Raw genomic sequence first — 21,385 nt, 5'->3', positions numbered from 1 at the left:
TATTTCTTTTTGATTTAACTGTTATTTTAATCCGTTCTTGAGACAAACCTCTAACTTTGAAACTTTACTTCTACCGACTGTACAATACGGAGATAAATTTGGACGAGTACATAGCTGGGGAAAAAATACGACGAGCCGATAATATTTTAATGATTTAGGAAATGTGGCATAATGACAGTATTCTGACAGTTCTGCATCAGCCAGCCATGCATTAAATATTCTTTAAGGCTAATTTTGTTTGCTTTAAAGTTTTGTTATGTTTTGTTCATAGAGTATTTGAGGTTAATACATTGGGCCTTTGTATACGCTTTAAAGAAACTGTAATGATACATTATACATAAAGCATCAAGCCTACATACCATGCAATAAAAAGCAAAATTTCTTGAAAAAATCATCGTTCTGTTAAACGATTGAATGATCGTTTTTGAACGGTTAGCTGTACAGTTTAAGATTATTGTCTTTGTAACCGCCTATGAACGGTCAGCAATTTAATTTAAGGTTAATGTCTTTGTTACCGCCTATCAACGGTCAGCGATACAGGTTTAGGTTATTGTCTTTCTCATCGCCTATGAACGGTCAGCGTTACAATTTCAGTTAAAATGTCTTGGTTACCGCATATGAATGGTCACCGATACAGTTTTAGGTTATTGTCTTTGTTACCGCATATGAACAGTCAGCGATAAAGTTTTAGGTTATTGTCTTTGTTACCGCATATGAATGGTCAGCGATACAGTTTTAGGTTATTGTCTTTGTTACCGCATATGAACGGTCAGCGATACAGTTTTAGGTTATTGTCTTTGTTACCGCCTATGAACCGTCAGCCATTCAGTTTTAGGTAATTGTCTTTGTTACCGCCTATGAACGGTTAGCTATTCAGTATAAGGTTATTGTCTTTGTCACCGCCTATCAACGGTCAGCGATACAGTTTTAGGTTATTGTCTTTGTTACCGCCTATGAACAGTCAGCGATACAGTTTTAGGTAATTGTCTTTGTAACCGCATATGAACGGTCAGCGATACAGTTTTAGGTTATTGTCTTTGTTACCGCATATGAACGGTCAGCGATACAGTTTTAGGTAATTGTCTTTGTTACCGCATATGAACGGTCAGCGATACAGTTTTAGGTAATTGTCTTTGTTACCGCCTATGAATGGTCAGCGATTCAGTTTAAGGTTATCGTCTTTGTAACCGCATATGAACGGTCAGCGATGCAGTTTTAGGTAATTGTCTTTGTTACCGCCTATGAATGGTCAGCGATACAGTTTTAGGTAATTGTCTTTTTTACCGCATATGAACGGTCAGCGATACAGTTTTAGTTTGTTGTCTTTGTTACCGCATATGAACGGTCAGCGATACAGTTTTAGGTTACTGTTTTTGTTACCGCATATGAATGGTCAGCGATACAGTTTGATTTTAATGTCTTTGTTACCGCCTATCAACGGTCAGCGATACAGTTTTAGGTAATTGTCTTTGTTACCGCATATGAATGGTCAGCGATAAAGTTTAAGGTTACTGTCTTTGTTACCGCATATCAATGGTCAGCGATACAGTTTTAGTTTACTGTCTTTGTCACCGCCTATGAACGGCCAGCGATACAGTTTAAGGTTATAGTCTTTGTTACCGCCTATGAACGGTCAGCTGTACAGTTTAAGGTTATTGTCTTTGTTACCGCCTATGAACGGTCAGCTATACAGTTTAAGGTTATTGTCTTTGTTACCGCCTATGAACGGTCAGCTAATTAGTTTTAGGTTATTGTCTTTGTTATCGCCTATGAACGGTCAGCTAATTAGTTTTAGGTTATTGTCTTTGTTATCGCCTATGAACGGTCAGCTAATTAGTTTAAGGTTATTGTCTTTGTTATCGCCTATGTACGGTCAGCTAATTAGTTTTAGGTTATTGTCTTTGTTATCGCCTATGAACGGTCAGCTTATTAGATTTAGGTTAATGTCTTTGTTACCGCATATGAATGGTCAGCGATACAGTTTTAGGTTATTGTCTTTGTTACCGCATATGAATGGTCAGCGATACAGTTTTAGGTTATTGTCTTTGTTACCGCATATGAACTGTCAGCGATACAGTTTTAGGTTATTGTCTTTGTTACCGCCTATGAACGGTCAGCTTATTAGTTTTAGGTTATTGTTTTTGTTATCGCCTATGAACGGTCAGCTAATTAGTTTTAGTTTGTTGTCTTTGTTACCGCCTATGAACGGTCAGCTGTACAGTTATAGGGTATTGTATTTGTCACCGCATATGAACGGTCAGCGATTCAGTTTTAAGTTAATGTCTTTGTAACCGCCTATGAACGGTCAGCTATTCAGTTTTAGGTTATTGTCTTTGTTACCGCCTTTGAACGGTCAGCGATAATGTTTTAGGTTATTGCCTTTGTCACCGCCTATGCACGGTCAGCGATTCAGTTTTAAGTTACTGTCTTTGTAACCGCCTACGAACGGTCAGCTATTCAGTTTAGGTTATTGTCTTTGTTACCGCCTATGAACGGTCAGCTATTTAGTTTAAGGTTATTGTCTTTGTCACCGCCTATGAACGGTCAGCTATTCAGTTTAAGGTTATTGTGTTTGTTACCGCATATGAATGGTCAGCGATACAGTTTTAGGTTATTGTCTTTGTTACCGCCTATGAACGGTCAACGATTCAGTTTTAAGTTACTGTCTTTGTAACCGCCTTTGAACGGTCAGCTATTCAGTTTTAGGTTATTGTCTTTGTTACCGCCTATGAACGGCCAGCTATTCAGTTTAAGGTTATTGTCTTTGTTACCGCCTATGAACGGTCAGCTGTACAATTTTCGGTTATTTTCTTTGTAACCGCCTATGAACGGTCAGCGATACAGTTTTAGGTTATTGTCTTTGTTACCGCCTATGAACGGTTAGCTATTCAGTTTAAGGTTATTGTCTTTGTTACCGCCTATGAACGGTTAGCTATTCAGTTTAAGGTTATTGTCTTTGTTACCGCCTATGAACGGTCAACTATTCAGTTTTAGGTTATTGTCTTTGTTACCGCCTATGAACGGTCAGCGATACAGTTTTAGGTTATTGTCTTTGTTACCGCCTATGAACGGTCAGCCATTCAGTTTTAGGTTATTGTCTTTGTTACCGCCTATGAACGGTTAGCTATTCAGTTTAAGGTTATTGTCTTTGTTACCGCCTATGAACGGTCAGCTATTCAGTTTAAGGTTATTGTCTTTGTTACCGCCTATGAACGGTCATCTGTACAGTTTTAGGTTATTGTCTTTGTTACCGCCTATGAACGGTCAGCTAATTAGTTTTAGGTTATTGTCTTTGTTATCGCCTATGAACGGTCAGCTAATTAGTTTTAGTTTGTTGTCTTTGTTACCGCCTATGAACGGTCAGCTGTACAGTTATAGGTTATTGTCTTTGTCACCGCCTATGAACGGTCAGCGATATTCATACATGTTTAGGTTTATATCTTTGTTACCGCCTACGAACGGTCAGCGATATTCATACATGTTTAGGTTTATGTCCTTGTTACCGCCTATGAACGGTCAGCGATATCCATACATGTTTAGGTTTTTGTCTTTGTTTCCGCCTACGAACAGTCAGCGATGTTCATACATGTTTAGGTTTATGTCTTTGTTACCGCCTACGAACGGTCAGCGATATTCATACATGTTTAGGTTTATGTCTTTGTTACCGCCTACGAACGGTCAGCGATATTCATACATGTTTAGGTTTATGTCTTTTTTACCGCCTTCGAACGGTCAGCGATGCAATATTAGGCTAAATGTCTTGGCTACAGCATATGAACAGTCTGCAGTACAGTTTTAGGTAATGGGGCTTGAATACCGCAAATGAATAGTCAGCCATACAGTTTTTGTTAAAATGTCTTTGTTACCGCCTATGAACGGTCAGCTATACAGTTTTAGGTTATTGTCTTTTTTACCGCCTATGAACGGTCAGCGATATGCCTACATATTTAGGTTTATGTCTTTGTTACCGCCTGTGAACGGTCAGCCATATAGTTATAGTTAAACTGTCTTTGTTACCGCCTATGAACGATCAGCTATACAGTTTTAGGTTTACTGTCTTTGCTACCGCCTGTGAACGGTCAGCTATACAGTTTTAGGTTTACCGTCTTTGTTACCGCCTATGAACAGTCAGCGATATAGTATGACGAATGTCAAGGTAACAGCGTATGAACAGTCAGCGATACAGTATTAGTTTGAAAACGTATGTGTAAAACTACATGAACAAGCTCAGTTGCCAAAAGTTTAAACATAAACCCTGCTGAATGGCATAGGGTATATATGAATGTCTTGGTTACAGCCTCTGAACATGCAGCAGTACAGTCTAAGTTTAGTAATATATGTTACCACTGATAAACGGTCAGCAATATTTGTTTATGTTACTCAGGTTATTTCACATTTTTCGGAACAATCTGTATGTATATTTTGGCGAGTACACAGCTGGGAAAACCGTGTTTGACAAGTCATTTTGAACAATACAGTGTTAAATAACTAACGTTTATATCAGATTTTTACAACGTTTTGAGTTTTGTTTGCAAACAAACGCGAATTGGTCATAGTTATAAAAGAGGTTTTCGGTTTTAATCATAGGTTGTACACTTGACGTTTGAATCATATATGTTTCCCGGTACGTTTTATGATTAAGGAGCCCTTGTGTGTTGATTTTAGTTCATGCCAAAGACTGCCCTCTGTATATTGTTCTCAATCCGTTCAGCCCTTGCGTTTTGAGTTCAGTTCCTGCTTAAGACTGCTCGCTTGATGCCTTAATGTAAGCAAAAGGGCTGTCGTCAATACAGTTGCATTGGTACGTGTTGTTTGTGCTTACACAAATGCTATGTTCACCGCACTCATTCTGAAGACAAAAGTCCTTTAACGAACTTATTGGCATGTTGTTGCTTATGTTATATTTCAAACGAATATAGGTGGTATCACCGCACTTGTAACTTTAAACACTTCTGAACTGAACATATTATACAGAAGATAAAAGTGCTTACTGTGCTCTGTGATAACCAAAGAAAATCATGTTTACTGTAATAACTTAAGATATGAGTGTTTACTGTGGTTAACAAACATACGTGTTCTTACCAAAGCCAAAGTGTTTACTGTGATAATTAACTATACGAATGTTTACTGTTATAGCCAACGGTACAAGTGCTTACTTTGATAACCAAAGAAAGGAGTCTTAATTGTGATTATGCACAATACAGGTGGTTACTGTTGCAACCCAAAATACCAATGTTTACTGTGTCAAAATAGTGTACACCAGTCTATCTAGCGAAGTACATCCACAACAATTAAACATGGACAAACAGTTAAGTTTAAGAAAACTTTTAGATGGCAGTGAAAGAAAGGGAGGCAACTTGTGAGAGCTGTTTTGATATTGTACCACATGCAGTCGAAACTGTCAGAACTCGGCGAAAGGTATCTACATAAATTTGTCAGGATCCGGCAAATGGTCGGGATCCGGCAAACGCATATCAACTTGAATCTGTCAGTATCCGGCAAAGGGTATGTCAGATATCCATCAAACATTTGTTTTCATACATTTAATATATATATCAAAAGCAAAGCATGAATAGCAAAAGCGACAACATTCAAAGAGGCATTTGATCTCTAAAACCTTTTAAGTGACATTGCACAAGAAGACTTTTTGAACCTTAAACTATTCAAAGTGACCTAGAACAATGAGGCACTTAAAACATTCAATGTGACATTAAACAGATGCACTTGAAGCCTTAAAGCATTTAAAGTGACATTATTTAATGAGGCAGTTAGAACTTTTATACATTCAAAATGACATTTAAAAACTTAAGTGTCATTATATGATGAGGCAGTTAGAACTTTTAAACATTTAAAATGACATTTAACAACTTCAGTGTCATTATAGAATGAGGCAGTTAGAACTTTTAAACATTTAAAATGACATTTAACAACTTAAGTGTAATTATATAATGAGGCACTTAGATCTATTAAATCATTCAAAGTTCACATTAAATGCAGAGCTACTTAAAACCTCGTTGCTTTGATCCATAGAAATGAAGAAAGATACTTGGTACTTTAACGGATATATGAGCATTCCTCAACTTTATAGAGAACATGAAGCCTTAGAATTCTATTTTAAGGTCGATTTTATTTGAAATGAAAAGCAGTTTTTTCAATAACTTTCAGAAACAAAACACCCAATGTGACAGAAAACATTTCATCTTAGTTTAATATAACATATATCCAAACAGATCAAATATTAGGAAAATAACTATTCACATTATGATATAATTATAATAATAATAATAATAATAATAATAATAATAATAATAATAATAATAATAATAATAATGATAATAATAATAATAATAATAATAATAATAATAATAATAATAATAATAATAATAATAATAAAAATATCAATTAATGTTAACAATATTAACAATAATAATAATAACAATAATTAACAATTTGATAATAAAAATAATAATGTGTATGCTTCCACGTTCGATAAAGACCCTCTCATAACTAGGTACAAGATTGTATCCAGTAACTATATTCATATAATAAATGATGTCACCATTATTACATATTTACACCTCTACTTCCATTTCTCAATTGAACTGACTTGCACCAATTGCGAATATTTTGCGATAAACGTTGGATATATTCGGATTGCGAATCAGCGTCTTTATCTTGTTATTGTTTGTAATGTGCCAGAAGGCCACGAAAAACTTGTGTTAGAAAGTGTTGATTGATGAAATGATAAAAACATGATGCCATAAGCGTTTCAATTTTGGCGTATAAAAATGATTTTTGAAGTACTCTATATTTTCCACGTTATTGTGACGTAATATAGTAAACTGTTTCCGCTTACGGTCGATTCGGTCTATTTACAAAATAGATAAAATAAATACTGTCAGGTTTTCTTAAATAAAATTAAGAATTTTTTCAACAGTTCTTGAAAGAAATAACGAAATAATGTATTTTATTTAAGTTATGAATTGCGTGATAGATGTCATCATCGTACTCCACACATAAAACCAACCCAACTGCGTTCATACCCCAAATAATGACATCAATCCGGCAATACATAAATAGCGTAATAAATATCGAAAGCGAGTGACGTTACGTACTCAATAGCGTTAAATATGGCTGTGTTTTAGCGTTGTAAGTTGGCAAATAAGTATTAATGCTGTAACTAGAACCTTACTTCGTGGCCAAACAATACGATAATAATAAAACTCCTTTACTATTTCGTATTAAATGACTACTAAGTGAGATCGCCTATATGCTAAACAATTTGATATTAAACTGATAAGTCAGGAATATTCTGCCGATGAATTGTAATAAATTATTACTAAAACAAGTCTACCAAAATAATAAAAAACGAGGCAAATTTTCTTTACCTCGAGATATTGGGCAAAATAATTCAAATAATTTATCCGCGTGTTGCCTTTTGCTGTCTATGAAAGAGTTATGTAAATGATTTGGACTATCACTAACTTCACAAACACAAACATGTTTGAGTTAGCAATCAATTTGCACATTCCATAGCTTTAGGAAAAGGCGGGTATGTTTACCTTAAATGCTTAAAATAGTTGATTGTGTTTAAAACATAGCATCAAGTTCATAATTCCGCAACACTATTTAAATGAACTCACAAACCATTATTAAATGCATTAAAATACTGCGGTTGAATCTTAATTACTCAATCGTAGCATTATAGCTGACGTCTTCAACGTTGTGTATCTTTGGAAGGAATAGTAATAAAACCCGCCACTATTGTACTGTGCATTCAGGTTACTGTACGTGCAGTAATTGTACCACCAGCCTCCTCCATAGTTTCGGGCACAGTTGCCAGACAACCACTTGTCCACGTCCCTATCGTATGTTGAAAACGGTTGATGGTTGAAATCCCTATCATCACCGATGTCGGAGAGAAGATAGGAACCGGACACTGTAAATATACCGGGTTACCCCAATTGATATCAGTATCATATAAAAACTAGAAAGGGGTTTGAGGTTAATTAACAATATAAGGATTATATAAATAACTAAACCTATTACAAATAGATATTTAAAGGTTTATAAGTTTGCGCTATAAACGTTCAACTGTATTCAAAAATATTAAGTATTATGGAGGTGGGATACTAGATGCATGTATGAGACGAATTAATGGGCATATCATTATTAAAATCGTATCCAGACGTATTTGATCTGTCTACCACGTCCTCGTAGCAACATACTTCCTGCTGAGTTGATCCTCCTGTCAACATTGAAGTTGTATTGGTCTGGTGGAGAAATATAAAACCCCGAGTACTCGTCAAATCCAGTAGTTCCGTTTGGTAAACTCACGTCCATACGTAAGGTCATGTTAGCCCGGCTTGTAACGGAGTGAAGAAGACCAAGACCTGTACAAATAGATACATTTAGGTTACACTAATGATATTAAGGCATGTACACACTAAACATATTAAGGTTATAAAAAAAATAATATTGAGGTTTGTACACACTAATTATATAATTATGTAAAGGTATGTACATACTAATGATAAAGAGGTAAAAATACATTAATGAAATTGAGGCAAGTTACACTGATATTATGAGGTATTTTACACACTCAGATATTTAGGCATGAACACACTTATGATATTGAGATATGTACAGACTCATTATATTGAGGTATGTATGCACAATTGCGATTGCGGTATGTACGTACTAATGACATTGAGGTAGGTTAACACTAGTGATATTAAGGTACGTGCACACTAATGTTTTTGAAGTAATTAAACACCATTGATATTAAAATGAATTACACTGAAAACATTGAGGTTAGTACACACAAATGATATTGATGTATGTATACACTAATGATATTAATGTATGTACACACTTATGATATTGAGGTATGTACACACTTATGATATTGAGGTATGTACACACTTATGATATTGATATATGTACACACTAATGATACTGAGGTATGCGACTTCTAACGTTATTATACGGTTGGCCGGTGCTTGCTCGGCATTTCTGCAACAACCGGCAAGTACATTAACGCATGTGCTTTGCAAAGTGCAGTTAAAAGAAAATTGCCGCCATTTTAGCTTTTATTAATTCGTTGTTAGAAAGAATTAGAGCATTATCACGGATAAGCTGTTTTTCACCCTCAAAGTTCATGTTTCAAAATATTGATTTGTTTCATATCGGAATAAAACGTAATAACGATTACCACCATGTATAGTGATGGTCGAAGCATATCCGAATATTGTCAACTATGGTAATGGTCAGTTGGTTTTCATAACTAAGCGGCTAGCATTAAAGCCGCTTGTACACGTGTTTTCGTAATTCTAGGTTGTATAGGGGGTTATTTTTATACAGCAAAAAAATATTTTTTTTGTATTATGTCAAGCAGCAAGGAAGGGGGCGATGCAAGTGGAAAGGGCAAGTCTCCGGGGGACCAAGCAATTGTGGGGGTTCTCTGATACATGTAGGTTGGCCAGTTTAAAGTGCAGACGAAAACGTCCACTGAAAAAATGTAACATGTTGCTAACGTTTAAACGAATCGTATATAGCAAGTGTCTCAATTATTTCATTAGTTTTGTTTTAGTTAAAGCAAACATGTCAATGTAAACGTCGCCTTACTGACGAAAACTTTCGTATTCGGTGCTACTTGCTGTACGGTTTTGAAAGGATAGCGTGACCGACGACGGAATTCACGACAGAAAATGGGAAAGACATTTTTTTAGACTGCAGGCCTTATACTCAAGTTCCGAAAGCAATGTACAGATCCATCGAAATATAAACCGTAAGGTAAATTATATATACAGTACATTTTTATACAACCATTTAAATAAAATATGACATCATGGCCGGAAACAACACATACACGTTTTTAAGATGTTTGTAATTGGTTGCTGATCACAAGTATGTGATGATCTCCCTCGAACCCTTAGGCCCTCAGGGAATTATGGACATTTTCGGTAGTTCATCGTAAACTGGCAAGCTTCGGCTTATCGCTCTAACCTTAATCTTGTTTGAAGCAACATTTTCTATACTCTTATATACAAATAAACAAACAACGTAAAACTGAACTCTCGATTTAGGTATATTCGCACATTATCACGCAAGATAACATATAATTAGATATATAAACGCACATTTCAAAATACTTGTGTGAAAGTAAACACATTTAACTTCCGTCAAGCTGTTGGGATGCTTAAGAATTTGTCGCCTTTTTTGATATGCAGAAGTGTAGTTTATTTAAAACGAAGACCAGCACTAAATTTGCCTTTATCTATGGAGAAGGTTCCGATATCGTAAGAACTTACCCATCCAAAATTCACCATCCAGTGAGCCAAAACCCTGCTCGTACTCCACAAATCTCCTGTTGAAGTCAACAGACCCATCCAAGCGTCTTTGAAACACCTATAGAAAATAGTCAATGTTTAAAATCTATTGAATTACATTTGGTAAATATATGAGAAATTCCGGACATTGTATTGGCTATAAAATCCAGCAAGACTGTTTTGAAGTGGTCACGAAAAACATTGATCCACATGACTCATTTCCTGGGGTAAGTTGACATTTAAAACACTGTTCACCTATGTAAGGCTGAATCAAAATTGACAGGTCGTTGTGGGAACATTTCCTACACATATATTCTAATAATCATTTTAAATAATATTTATACTTCATAATGGGTGAAATACAGTATATAGCTTAATCTCTCCATATATAAGTGTCAAATATATTTCATATTTTCAGGGAAAAATCCCCGTGTACATTCAACGTAATTACTAGTTAATATATATGTATATAATTTCTGAAAGAGTATGATTATTTTTCGCTAGGTTTGGGCTTTGAACATTGCCTTTCATTACCGTTTATGTGTCAAACAGCTTGATTATGCAAAGTTCGAGTGCATTATATATTATTAGCTTTTTTCTATTTATGCCTCAAATACCTTTAACAACAGTATTCCTTAACAGTTATGTTATATTCCACAAAAAACTTTAATATTCATTTTGATTTGGTCGAAAGGCATATAAAAGGCATAAGTATGTACAAATGTTTGCCAAATGCCATAAACAAGAGAAACGCTTTGCATGTATGTTTCGAATAGATTAAAGATGTATTGGTCATTCAACTTATTTGATTATCGCAACAATTTTATAAACACCATCATACTAACCGTCCACCCACCACCATCGGTATCCATATCGCAGTAAACATCCACTTCCTTGTCCGTGTTCCAGAGCGTGATTCTGTACACACCCGAACCACGTGACAAACCCAGTTTTAATACATCGCTGCAGTCATCTGGTGAGTACATGATTCCAAAAGTGTCTTTATTAAATTATGTACTGCGATATTGCCGCAAATAAGAATATAAGCTCGAGTCCTGGCATAATTATATATATTTAAGCACATGTTTTGCATTGAAATTAACATATACACATTTCGTCTTAATTGCAAAAAGCTCTGGTAACAAAATCGTTGAAGCTTACCATGTAATGAAAATACAACGAAATAACCAACGAGTATTACATTTGTATTAACGAATGATACTTACATTTAATACAAGGCCGCAAGTTGCATGGTTTTGTTAAAATGTCTTGTCCCGGGCAAACTCTCCCTCCATTAAGTGGACTTGGATTGGAACATGATCGGTTTCGGGTCACCACGCCGTCACCACAGAACACGGAACAGTTGCTCCATGTCGACCACAAAGACCATTGACCATCCACTGGTGGTTATAACATAATATTGCATTTTACAAGAAAATATTTCTGCCATTATTTGGACGGATTGTGGAGCATGATCGGGAGCTTTTTGTATACTGCTTTACCGCAAAAGACATGGCAGGTGCTAGGTGTTGCTCATAGAACCCATTAGTCATCAACAGAAAGCATTAAAGTTATGTTAGTTTGAAAGGACAATCATAAAATAGCGTCACCTAATGTATAATTATATTTTGATGTTGACTTGTGTCCTTTTTAATTTAATGTATGTATGTGTATGTGTGCGGGCATGCGTGCGTTCGTGCGTTCGTTCGTGTGTGTATATGTATTAAATGGGAAAGTGTTAAAAAAAGGTTATATCGTATTTAATCTACAATTTCATTCGTCGATATTTATACCATAACCTTCTATAACTTTATTTGCTAGCCATTACTTTTCCCGGAGTCCACTCTTTAAAGTATTAACTATTTATCTTTTCAAACCCAGAGTTGTTTTTAATAATAGTTAATCTTTACACTAGTCATTCGTTTGTAGTAATTACCATTTAGATATGGCGTAAAAATGTTCGTCAGAGAAGAAATCTAAAACTACCGACATATTCCGATTCAGGCAATAAAAATACTTAATTGTCAAAACTGAACATGAAATAAACATTTCAGCATTTATATATTCATTTCAGCCCTTCCTTTCAAATTTCCATCTAAAATAATGCTTTTATGATTTGATAGTCTTGGTAAATACATATCTCATTCGGGAGACATTGGCAAGATTTTTGTGTGACATTCCTGTTCACGCATACCCAAGAGAATCCAACTAATACCATTTTCAATCGAGAAACAATGTCATGGCAGCAATGCATTCTTTTCTGTCTACATAAAACATACAACAACTGTTTAAATGTACACGGGGGTGGGGGGTGGGTAACTCTTAAGATACAGAGCAAAAATACACGCAGAGAACGGGAATTTATCTTAACAGAAACGACCTTGTCCAGTAGCACAGAGAACCAGGGACGGACCTTAACTCTAACAGTAACGAACTCGTACAGTAACACAGAAGAATAGGGACGGACCTTAACTCTAACTGTAACGACCTCGTCCAGTTATACGCTCGACGCGGGCGGCCCTTAACTTAAACGGTAACGATGTCGTCCAGTAACACAGAGGACACGGGTCAGACCTTAACTTTAACGGTAAAGACTTTGTCCAGTAATACAGATGACACAGGGCAAACGATCCCGACCAGTTACACAGACGATCCGGGGCGTTACTTAACTGTTACGGTAACTATCCCGTCCTATTACACAGTCGAACCGACACGGACCATAACTGTAACAATTGCGATCTCATCCGGTGTTACGGGGTCGGTTCTTATCGGTGTTTTTTCTCTTTATCATATTTATCAGAGAACCAATGTCTGTGTGCGTAAACTTCATTTCATATTCCTGTAGACCTTTTTGCTTTAACTTTACTATCTGTAGCCTTTTACTTTATTTAGTTCCATATGAAATAAATATTCATTTAAATAATTATTTCATTGCCGATAATATTTACAGACAATATGCAATATAAACAGTAAAGGCTACCTGGACATTCCAATGACGTTAGGCATGTCTGACTCTCAGTTATATTTTCTTGGCAAGTAGCGGTGAGAGAAGCTGGAGTATGGCATGTTCTGTTTCTCGTCATTGTTCCATTGTTACATGTTCGGGAACATCGGGACCATGGTGACCATTCACTCAAATCTTAGAACGAAAAATATATCAAGTGTGCCGTTTGACTTCTTCCTTTTTAAGTTGTTTTTTAGAATACGTTTAGAAATACTAGTTTACTGTAATTAACCTTTTTTCTTCTTAAAGTTCACTTAAAACTTCGTGTCCATTTCAGATTATTAGCTACATGTTTGAACTGATACTCGTATGATCTGCTATACACAGCTGTTAAGTTTCTTTGTACGCTCACAAATAACATGAAGAGCCTTCACAGACACAAACAGAGAGTGTTTTGTAATATACTGTATTGAAGTAGTTACGGTTGAGAGAATATGTATCTTATGAATTTATCGCAACGTACTTACATGAACAAAACTCGTGAATGACGCATTCCTCTGTTTCTGTATCATCACCATTGCAAATGCCATCAGTAAAAGTGGGAGGAACATAACATGACCTGTGTCTACTTCTTCTGCCCTTGTCACATGACTTAGAACAGTCGGACCATGCAGACCAGTCACTCCAGGTAATGTGAACTGGATAGAGGAATATAACTATATTAAAAGGCGGTTGTGCAACGCCGATAAAGTAACTAACTATTCTGTCCCTGTTACATAACTGAGAACATTCGGATCTTGCAGACAAGTCATTCTAGGAAATTTGAATTAGAAAGAGAAATAAAACAGTATTTAAGGCGGCGGAGATACGCAAGTGCTTGGACTAGTTGTTAGTTATATGGCTTGTCTTTGTGAGTCATTTGAAAGTTTGTAGGCGCATGGTTGGTGGCAGCAGCGTTTTAATCTTATGAGCGGTCTAGGACATGCGATAACACGTATTTGCACATATTTAAAAAAAGGTTACACAATTAGAGAAGTACGATTTAAATTCTGGCTATATTTTTAAAAGAAGCTATCCTTGGTTTTTGTCGTCAACGCTGTAAAATGTGTGGTATTCATCGGTATATTGATAAACAAGTTGTGCGCTATTGAGGTATTTTCTCTTAAAACAACGATTTCCTCGATTACTTTGATATAGCTCGTTCAGTATATAAAAATCGTATAAAGATGGCGGCTGATGTATTTTTTATCGGTGCTATTTTAGAAATGCAGATCTACCAACATGACTTTTGATCGTAATAGTGTTAGGTTGAGCTGATACAGGTCGGTAAAACATTGAGGGCCATAAATAAGTTCTAATTGTAGCATGTAGCACTTGGCGTAAAAAATCCTACACACGCATAATAAATATTATAGGGTGTTATAACATTTCAATCATAAGCTCCAGAAAAATGTGTTTGTGTCGTTTTCTCCATTCATTGATTTATTCACATGATACGAACATTCCATACTGTTTTATGCATATCGTATATAAAATAACGTTATGGCATGTAAATTCACTTTATTTAGGAAAGGAACACACTTCACAGTACATTTATCGTTTCACTGCTTATCAAACACATTGGCTGACATTTTTGAGCCTCTTCTGCTTCCTTATGGACATAAAAGCAGTTATTATAGGTATTTATTGTCAGAAAATGTTATAGCTTTAAACACGCCTGAGTTAATATCCTCACGTTAGCTACAAGATACTTACGCCCCCTGATGGTGACCATTATACCGTCTTCTATTGTAGATCTCTGCTCATCAATGATGCCAACAACTTCATTTGCTCTGCCTATTAGCTCTTCAACTTTTTTTTCTAGCTGAACCGTTTCGTTTTTGACATGTACCCGTGTTGCATAGACGTTCTGAAATGTATTTGTTTTAAAGAATATGTGTTGAAGAATATCTGTTTTATCAGCGATATATTCAAGGGCATGTGAATGTAAAGCAAACATGTTTTTTTGTTTCCATGTTTTTCCCTTAAAGTGCATGACCATATCAGTCTTAACTTCAGAATTGTTAAGTCATTGTAAATGCTCAAGTATGTAAAATATATCGTAGAGCGCAATACCCACCCACTTATGTTTCGCTTACCTTTTCCAAAGAAGCTGATATATTATCAGTGCTGTTTCTTATATGGTCACTGACAGTGTTGACTAATGTGTCAACAGTTTTTGAAGCGTTCGAAAGAAACGCTGACAATGTGTCGTTGACCACATAATTTACATCGATTAATTCCTTTTTATGTTTTTCAAAGGAATGTTTATACATTGTGAGCGTGTTTTTGATGTCGTTTAGTTCTGGTTCTGTATGTAGTTTGGCTTCAGTATTCCCGGTCCTTGAACTGCCACTGTCAGCGTCCCCTGTATCGTTATCGAACGAGGTTACAAGAGATTCAAGATTGGAAACCCTCTTAGTTAATGTGCCAAAATCTCCTTCAAGTGCGTCCAATCTCTGAAACGAGAACAATACCCCGTGGAATACAGGTATTGCACTGTACGATAACTGTAACTGATTTTGTAGCAAAGCCGAAGTGCAAACAGAGAGGAGTCGTTTATTACGACACCATACTTAAATATGTTACAAAATCATACGATCTAATTAAGCATGGTGATCATGTTAACAATATAATTATATTATCTTTACCAACCGTCATTATGTAGTAAAGTGAAGCAAGCGTCTTTGGTCAATATTACAAGTGAGTAAATCTACATAATGACCTCAACAGAAATATATGACGAAACTGTATATCTTACATCTTACGCCATTATGTAGGACTACCAAACTAGCGTCCTCGGCCAATATCAAGTGAAAGGTCAGAAAATCGACAAAGTGTCCTCATTGGAAGTATAGGGTGGTACTTTATACCTTACACCATTATGTAGGACTACCAAACTAGCGTCCTCGGTCAATATCACGTGAAAGGTCAGAAAATCGACAAAGTGTCCTCATTGGAAATATAGGGTGGTACTTTTTACCTTATACCATTATGTAGGACTACTAAACTAACGTTCTCTGTCAATATCACGTAACTAGTCATTAAAGTTCATATTGACCTCAACAGAAATATAGGATGATACTATATACGTTACGCCATTATGTACGACTATTAAACTATCGTTCTCGGGCTATACTAGGTGACAGGTCAGTAAAACTATATATTGACCTCAATAGAAGTTTAGAATGAAACTTTGTACCTTACGCATTTATCTAGTACTATCAAACTATCGTCCTATTTCAACATCACGTGACCGGTCAGCTAAACGACATGGTGACCTGGACAGAGGTATATAAATGAACAATATCTTTGTACCATCATTTAGAACTGTCAAATAAGCGTCCTCAGTCACTACCATTTGATAGGGTAGCAAGATTAAATAATGACTGCGAACAGAAGTATAATTTTTGCGTCCGAACAATAACCAACACTACATATTGACCTTAACATAAGTATACAATTATAAGTCAAAAATATACTTACTAACTCAACGAATGACTGAAAGCCTTTCACCAGTTTCATTTGGCGTTCCAATCTTGCCAACCTGTCTGCACCACATGTCGTTATCATCAACGCCACCACAACAATGTATGAACGTAACCAAATCATTCTGTAAACATGACATTTATAAAACTATATTGTTCAAACAAGAAAAGTAACAGTTCGTTTAATGTGATTGATTTATATCGTAACGGTTGTCTTAACATATAACTACATTATGCACCAATTGTAGCCTCGCCCCCCAGGTTCGGGGAATAGCGGGCAATTTGACCTTACGTCCAGCCAATACCAGGTAAAAATCCCCGATCTGCGGGGACAAACTGCTAGTACAATTCCTGCGTAATGCACCCGCTCCCTGGGGACGTCCGGTTATTTGAAACTGACTCCTTTCAAAGTCGGAGATAATCAGGATGAGGTGCCACCTTTTTAATATCTTGCTAGATCTCGTTAAACTCGGGTAAAGCCTAGCTAAAACGCGGAGAAACCCCGTTAAAAGAACGGATATTGCCCGGCACAAAGCCACGGTCGATTCCCCACTATTTTTGGGGCGAAAACAAAACCACCGCTTTTCCTTGGCACTGTAGGGCCACCTGGAAGTTATAAACACGGACCATTTCCCCCGCTATCCCCGGTATATCCCCGGACCTTGGGGCTGTGGTTACAATTGACAGGTGCATTATGATGTATACAACTAATTTTGTTAGTTGTTTTACTAAAATGTACGATCATTGAATATGATGTTATTTTTTATCATAATTGTAATTTCAAAAGACGAGCATCTCTCTTATTACATCATATCTAGCAATAGAGATGTAAAGATTATCGAAAATAAATATTTAATCCATACGTGTGTTAATTATTTCACTGAACACATAAAAAATGATGTCAATATGTGCTTGAACCATGATTAGTTATTTTAATGTCAATATGTGCTTGCAATGTATTCTTGAACCATGATTAGTTATTTTGATGTCAATATGTGTTTGCAATGTGTTTTTGAACCATGATTAGTTATTTTGATGTCAATATGTGTTTGCAATGTCTTATTAACCATGATTACATACACCCGCAAATAAACCCGCAAATAATGCTCGTCAAATATGCAAATTGTAAAATTGCTTTTTATTTATCCATGTTCTGGCACTTTTCCACAAATTCAAAGCAAAGATTCCAGCACAAACGGTTAGAAAAAAAGCTTACTCATATTCCACAATCCTGAATGAGTTAATATATGAATACTCACTGCATATTGTATTGTGCATTTCACATGTATTCGTCAATCAATACTATGTAAACTTAAGGGGACAAGCTCAGTAGCTACATTATAACGAATGCCCTAAGGCACCAGGTTAAGGCCAAACAAACACTTAAACGAGATGCTCACAATATTCTCTGTGACATGGATTGACTGTTGAAAATGGACCCTTATTTCACACACATTACAATATAAGCAGACTTTTCTTTTTCCTTGGTTGACTGTTGAAGACGGTCAATGGTTTAAAAAACATTACAAATTAAGCAGACCTCTCTGCTACCTTGGTTGACTGTGACCCTGGTTTAACAAACATTACAAACTAAGCAGAACGCTCTGCTACCTTGTTTGACTTTTGAATATGGTTTCCGCGTTCTGAAACACTACAAACTTAGTGGACCTCTCTGTTATCTGGATTAACAGTCAAATATGGCACTTGGTTTCACAAACATTACAAAACACACTTCTCTGTTTCTTGGGTAGTCTGTTGAATACGGCCCCCGGTTTAAAAACAATACAAACTAACTTGACATCTCTGTTACTAGGGTTGGCTGATGAATTTAGCCCCTGGCTTCAGAAACGTTACAAACTAAGCAGACATATATTACTGTTTACATGTAGTTGTATTTCATGCAGTAATTTGTATCATCGTCTCAGTATTTTTGCATCGCTGGCCACGTGATTGTACGAGAATTATTTTTTTATGTAAAATGCAAATATTGCAAATGAATATACAAACAATCAAACAAACAAACAAACAAACAAACAAACAAACAAACAAACAAACAAACAAACAAACAAACAAACAAACAAACAAACAAACAAACAAACAAACAAACAAACAAACAAACAAACAAACAAACAAACAAACAAACAAACAAACAAACAAACAAACAAACAAACAAACAAACAAACAAACGTTTTGTTTGCAAAATGCCACACACTAATGCAAACATCATACAATACATAAATTGGAAAACTACTAGTGCAAACATATGATTCATTATTATTCGACATTGAAAAATGTCTACAATATTCACCTGCTTAGTAATCGGTAGTAACACATTTCCATTTGTGTTATACTTGTTTCCATTTTTCTTGAAATGGATGTTGCGTATTATTGACTGTGACATAGAGATGGCATGTGTCAATAATAATCCTGTGGTGAAGACTTACTCGTTGCCACGGCTAAGAGATAACTAAGTCCAGGGAAATTCGTGGCCTTAGCAAAATAAGTCGTTTAATCGAGTACTTATGTAGTTGTCACGACGTAACTCATGGCCAAGAGATAACGTAGTTGTGGGAACGAGTTAAGAAGTCACCGTAGCTATTATATATGTACCTTACTAGTAACGTTATTAACAAAATGTATGCATAATTAATATATATATATATATATATATATATATATATATATATATATATATATATATATATATATATATATATATATATATATATATATATATATACATATACAAATTGACATACCTTATCCCAATGGAAATGATTAGCACGCTTTTACTTAATCCAGTTCTGCACTTTTCCAAATGGTTAAGCAAGCAGATCTCCGCGTTTCTGATAGCTGGGATGCACCAGCACTCTTATATAAGCAGCTATTTTGAGCAACAGCCCACGTTTGTTTATATTTTAAATGCCGCATTTCTTGCACACTGCAGCAGTTTGCAGAATGTTTATCTACAAAACACGTTCACAGTTATTCAGTTTAACGCATTTAAACGAGCTGAAATTCAGCAACAGCTTATCAGCATTAGAAATCATTATTTATATAACTGTAAATTAACAGGCTTTAGGCTCACATCACTTGATCATCACTATAAGTGTCATCGTCGATCTTATATTGTTTTAGCCGTGGTAATTTCTTTTATTTCTTGGGACACAGTTTTGAGTTGTAAAATTAAACTATATATTATTAAAGATGCTCTTTGTTTTGACATTATAATATTTTTTATCTCAGAATCAACCTTTAATCAAGACATATAAGACGCACAGTATTACGGATCTCAATTGTTTGAAAATTGCTGAAAATGTCATGGTTTTCTTAATAAGCGATATGGTAGCGATTTTAGCCATTAAACACCGAAAGTTAGTCTGTGAGAGTGCAGCTTTAAACAGAGACTATATGACACATGTTTTCAGAGTCTGTAAAGAACAAAAGATTTTGCTGTATCTTATTTTAAAATTTAATAAACCTGTTGTATCTAGTCTGCATTTCTTTAACCTTATTATGGATTAAACAAACCTGACTTGACCGTTGATTTTGATAGCGAATACTCAGGTACATGCCGTGGTGCCATATTTAAAGCAAACTCCGCAGCCAGACGGTATAAATGCAGCTATATATCCAAAAACACGGTTACATACTGTGGCGCAATATTTAAAGCAAGCTCAAGACAAGACATTTTAAAGGCCGCTATATATCCAGATGTCTTCGTGATGAATCGTAGAGTGTCCTTAGAGATTAGGAAAGGCCACAAATGTGCGAGCATGATGAAATCACAACCATGAATCCAGGATTTATTAATGGAATATTTGCAAGAATCAAGGGTGAGAGTTAAGAATTTAAAAAATACTGAAAAGTTAGTTTGGGGCGAGGGGGATCCCACGGCCCCCGCTGGGTCCAGGACAATGCCCTGGCTAGGGTCCTGTGGATTTCAAGATGGCCGCCGTGCCCAGAGAATGAGGAACTATGGGTTTTGTTTACTAAAAAGGCGATTTTTGCAAGTTAACACAAACAAAACAAACACTCTTTTCTCATGGAAGTTTATGTAATATAAATGTTTCATAAAACCGTATCCAGTGTATTGGCTAGTTTAATTATAGCTGACCTGCATTTTTTATTGAAAGGTTAAACATTCTGAGATTATGGAGTTTTAACCAATATTTGGGGTAAAAAGTATATTTCAAAGTTCGTCGAAAGGCAGACCAATTGAGTTCGTATTTGTTGCCTTTTTTACAAGAATGTTGCATCCCTTGAACGTGCGATAAATCATTAATGCGTGTTTTACTCCATCTTAAGTGGGACACTTAAACATAAGAATTATGTCGGCGCAGACAAAAGAGCTTCCTTGAGATTTTCGCAATATGCCGCAAGTTTAAGACAACGATTTTACACGGAAGTAATTGAGTACAAGTGTTATGGGAATTCACAAAACAGAGATTTGTAAACCAAATCAACTGACATTTTTCCTGCTTACGAATTATATCTGGACTGGTCCGACAAAAATGCTGTGTCAAGAGACCAGACCAGGTAACAAATACTGTGGGAAGAAATAAACAGTCATCATGTTCTGA

General features: G+C 35.7%; 1 protein-coding gene across 1 annotated transcript; it reads right to left on the bottom strand.

Moving 5' to 3' along the window:
- Nucleotides 1-6,478: 6,478 nt before the first annotated feature.
- LOC128240521 (uncharacterized) lies at nt 6,479-19,637 on the bottom strand. The gene is made up of 11 exons (XM_052957180.1): nt 19,562-19,637; nt 16,801-16,927; nt 15,414-15,773; nt 15,031-15,184; nt 13,803-13,973; nt 13,312-13,470; nt 11,558-11,731; nt 11,177-11,304; nt 10,314-10,410; nt 8,229-8,393; nt 6,479-7,939 (listed from the first exon to the last, which is right to left on the bottom strand). The coding sequence occupies exons 2-11, from the start codon at nt 16,924-16,926 to the stop codon at nt 7,683-7,685; spliced, it is 1,791 nt and encodes a 596-aa protein (XP_052813140.1). The 5' UTR covers nt 16,927; nt 19,562-19,637; the 3' UTR covers nt 6,479-7,682.
- Nucleotides 19,638-21,385: the final 1,748 nt, after the last annotated feature.

This window comes from Mya arenaria, chromosome 7 (genome assembly GCF_026914265.1).
Source record: "Mya arenaria isolate MELC-2E11 chromosome 7, ASM2691426v1".
NCBI lineage: Eukaryota > Metazoa > Mollusca > Bivalvia > Myida > Myidae > Mya > Mya arenaria.
The sequence above is the reverse complement of the archived record's forward strand: the minus strand, read 5'-3'. Positions and strand labels throughout refer to the sequence as shown.

Coding starts and splice junctions, on each gene's coding strand:
- LOC128240521 (XM_052957180.1), bottom strand. CDS start 16,926: ATGATTTGGTTACGTTCATACATTGTTGTGGTGGCGTTGATGATAACG. Junction 11,732..13,311: donor AACGTCATTGGAATGTCCAG/GTAGCCTTTACT, acceptor TATAACCACCAG/TGGATGGTCAATGGTCTTTG. Junction 8,394..10,313: donor GGATGGTGAATTTTGGATGG/GTAAGTTCTTAC, acceptor CTATTTGTACAG/GTCTTGGTCTTCTTCACTCC.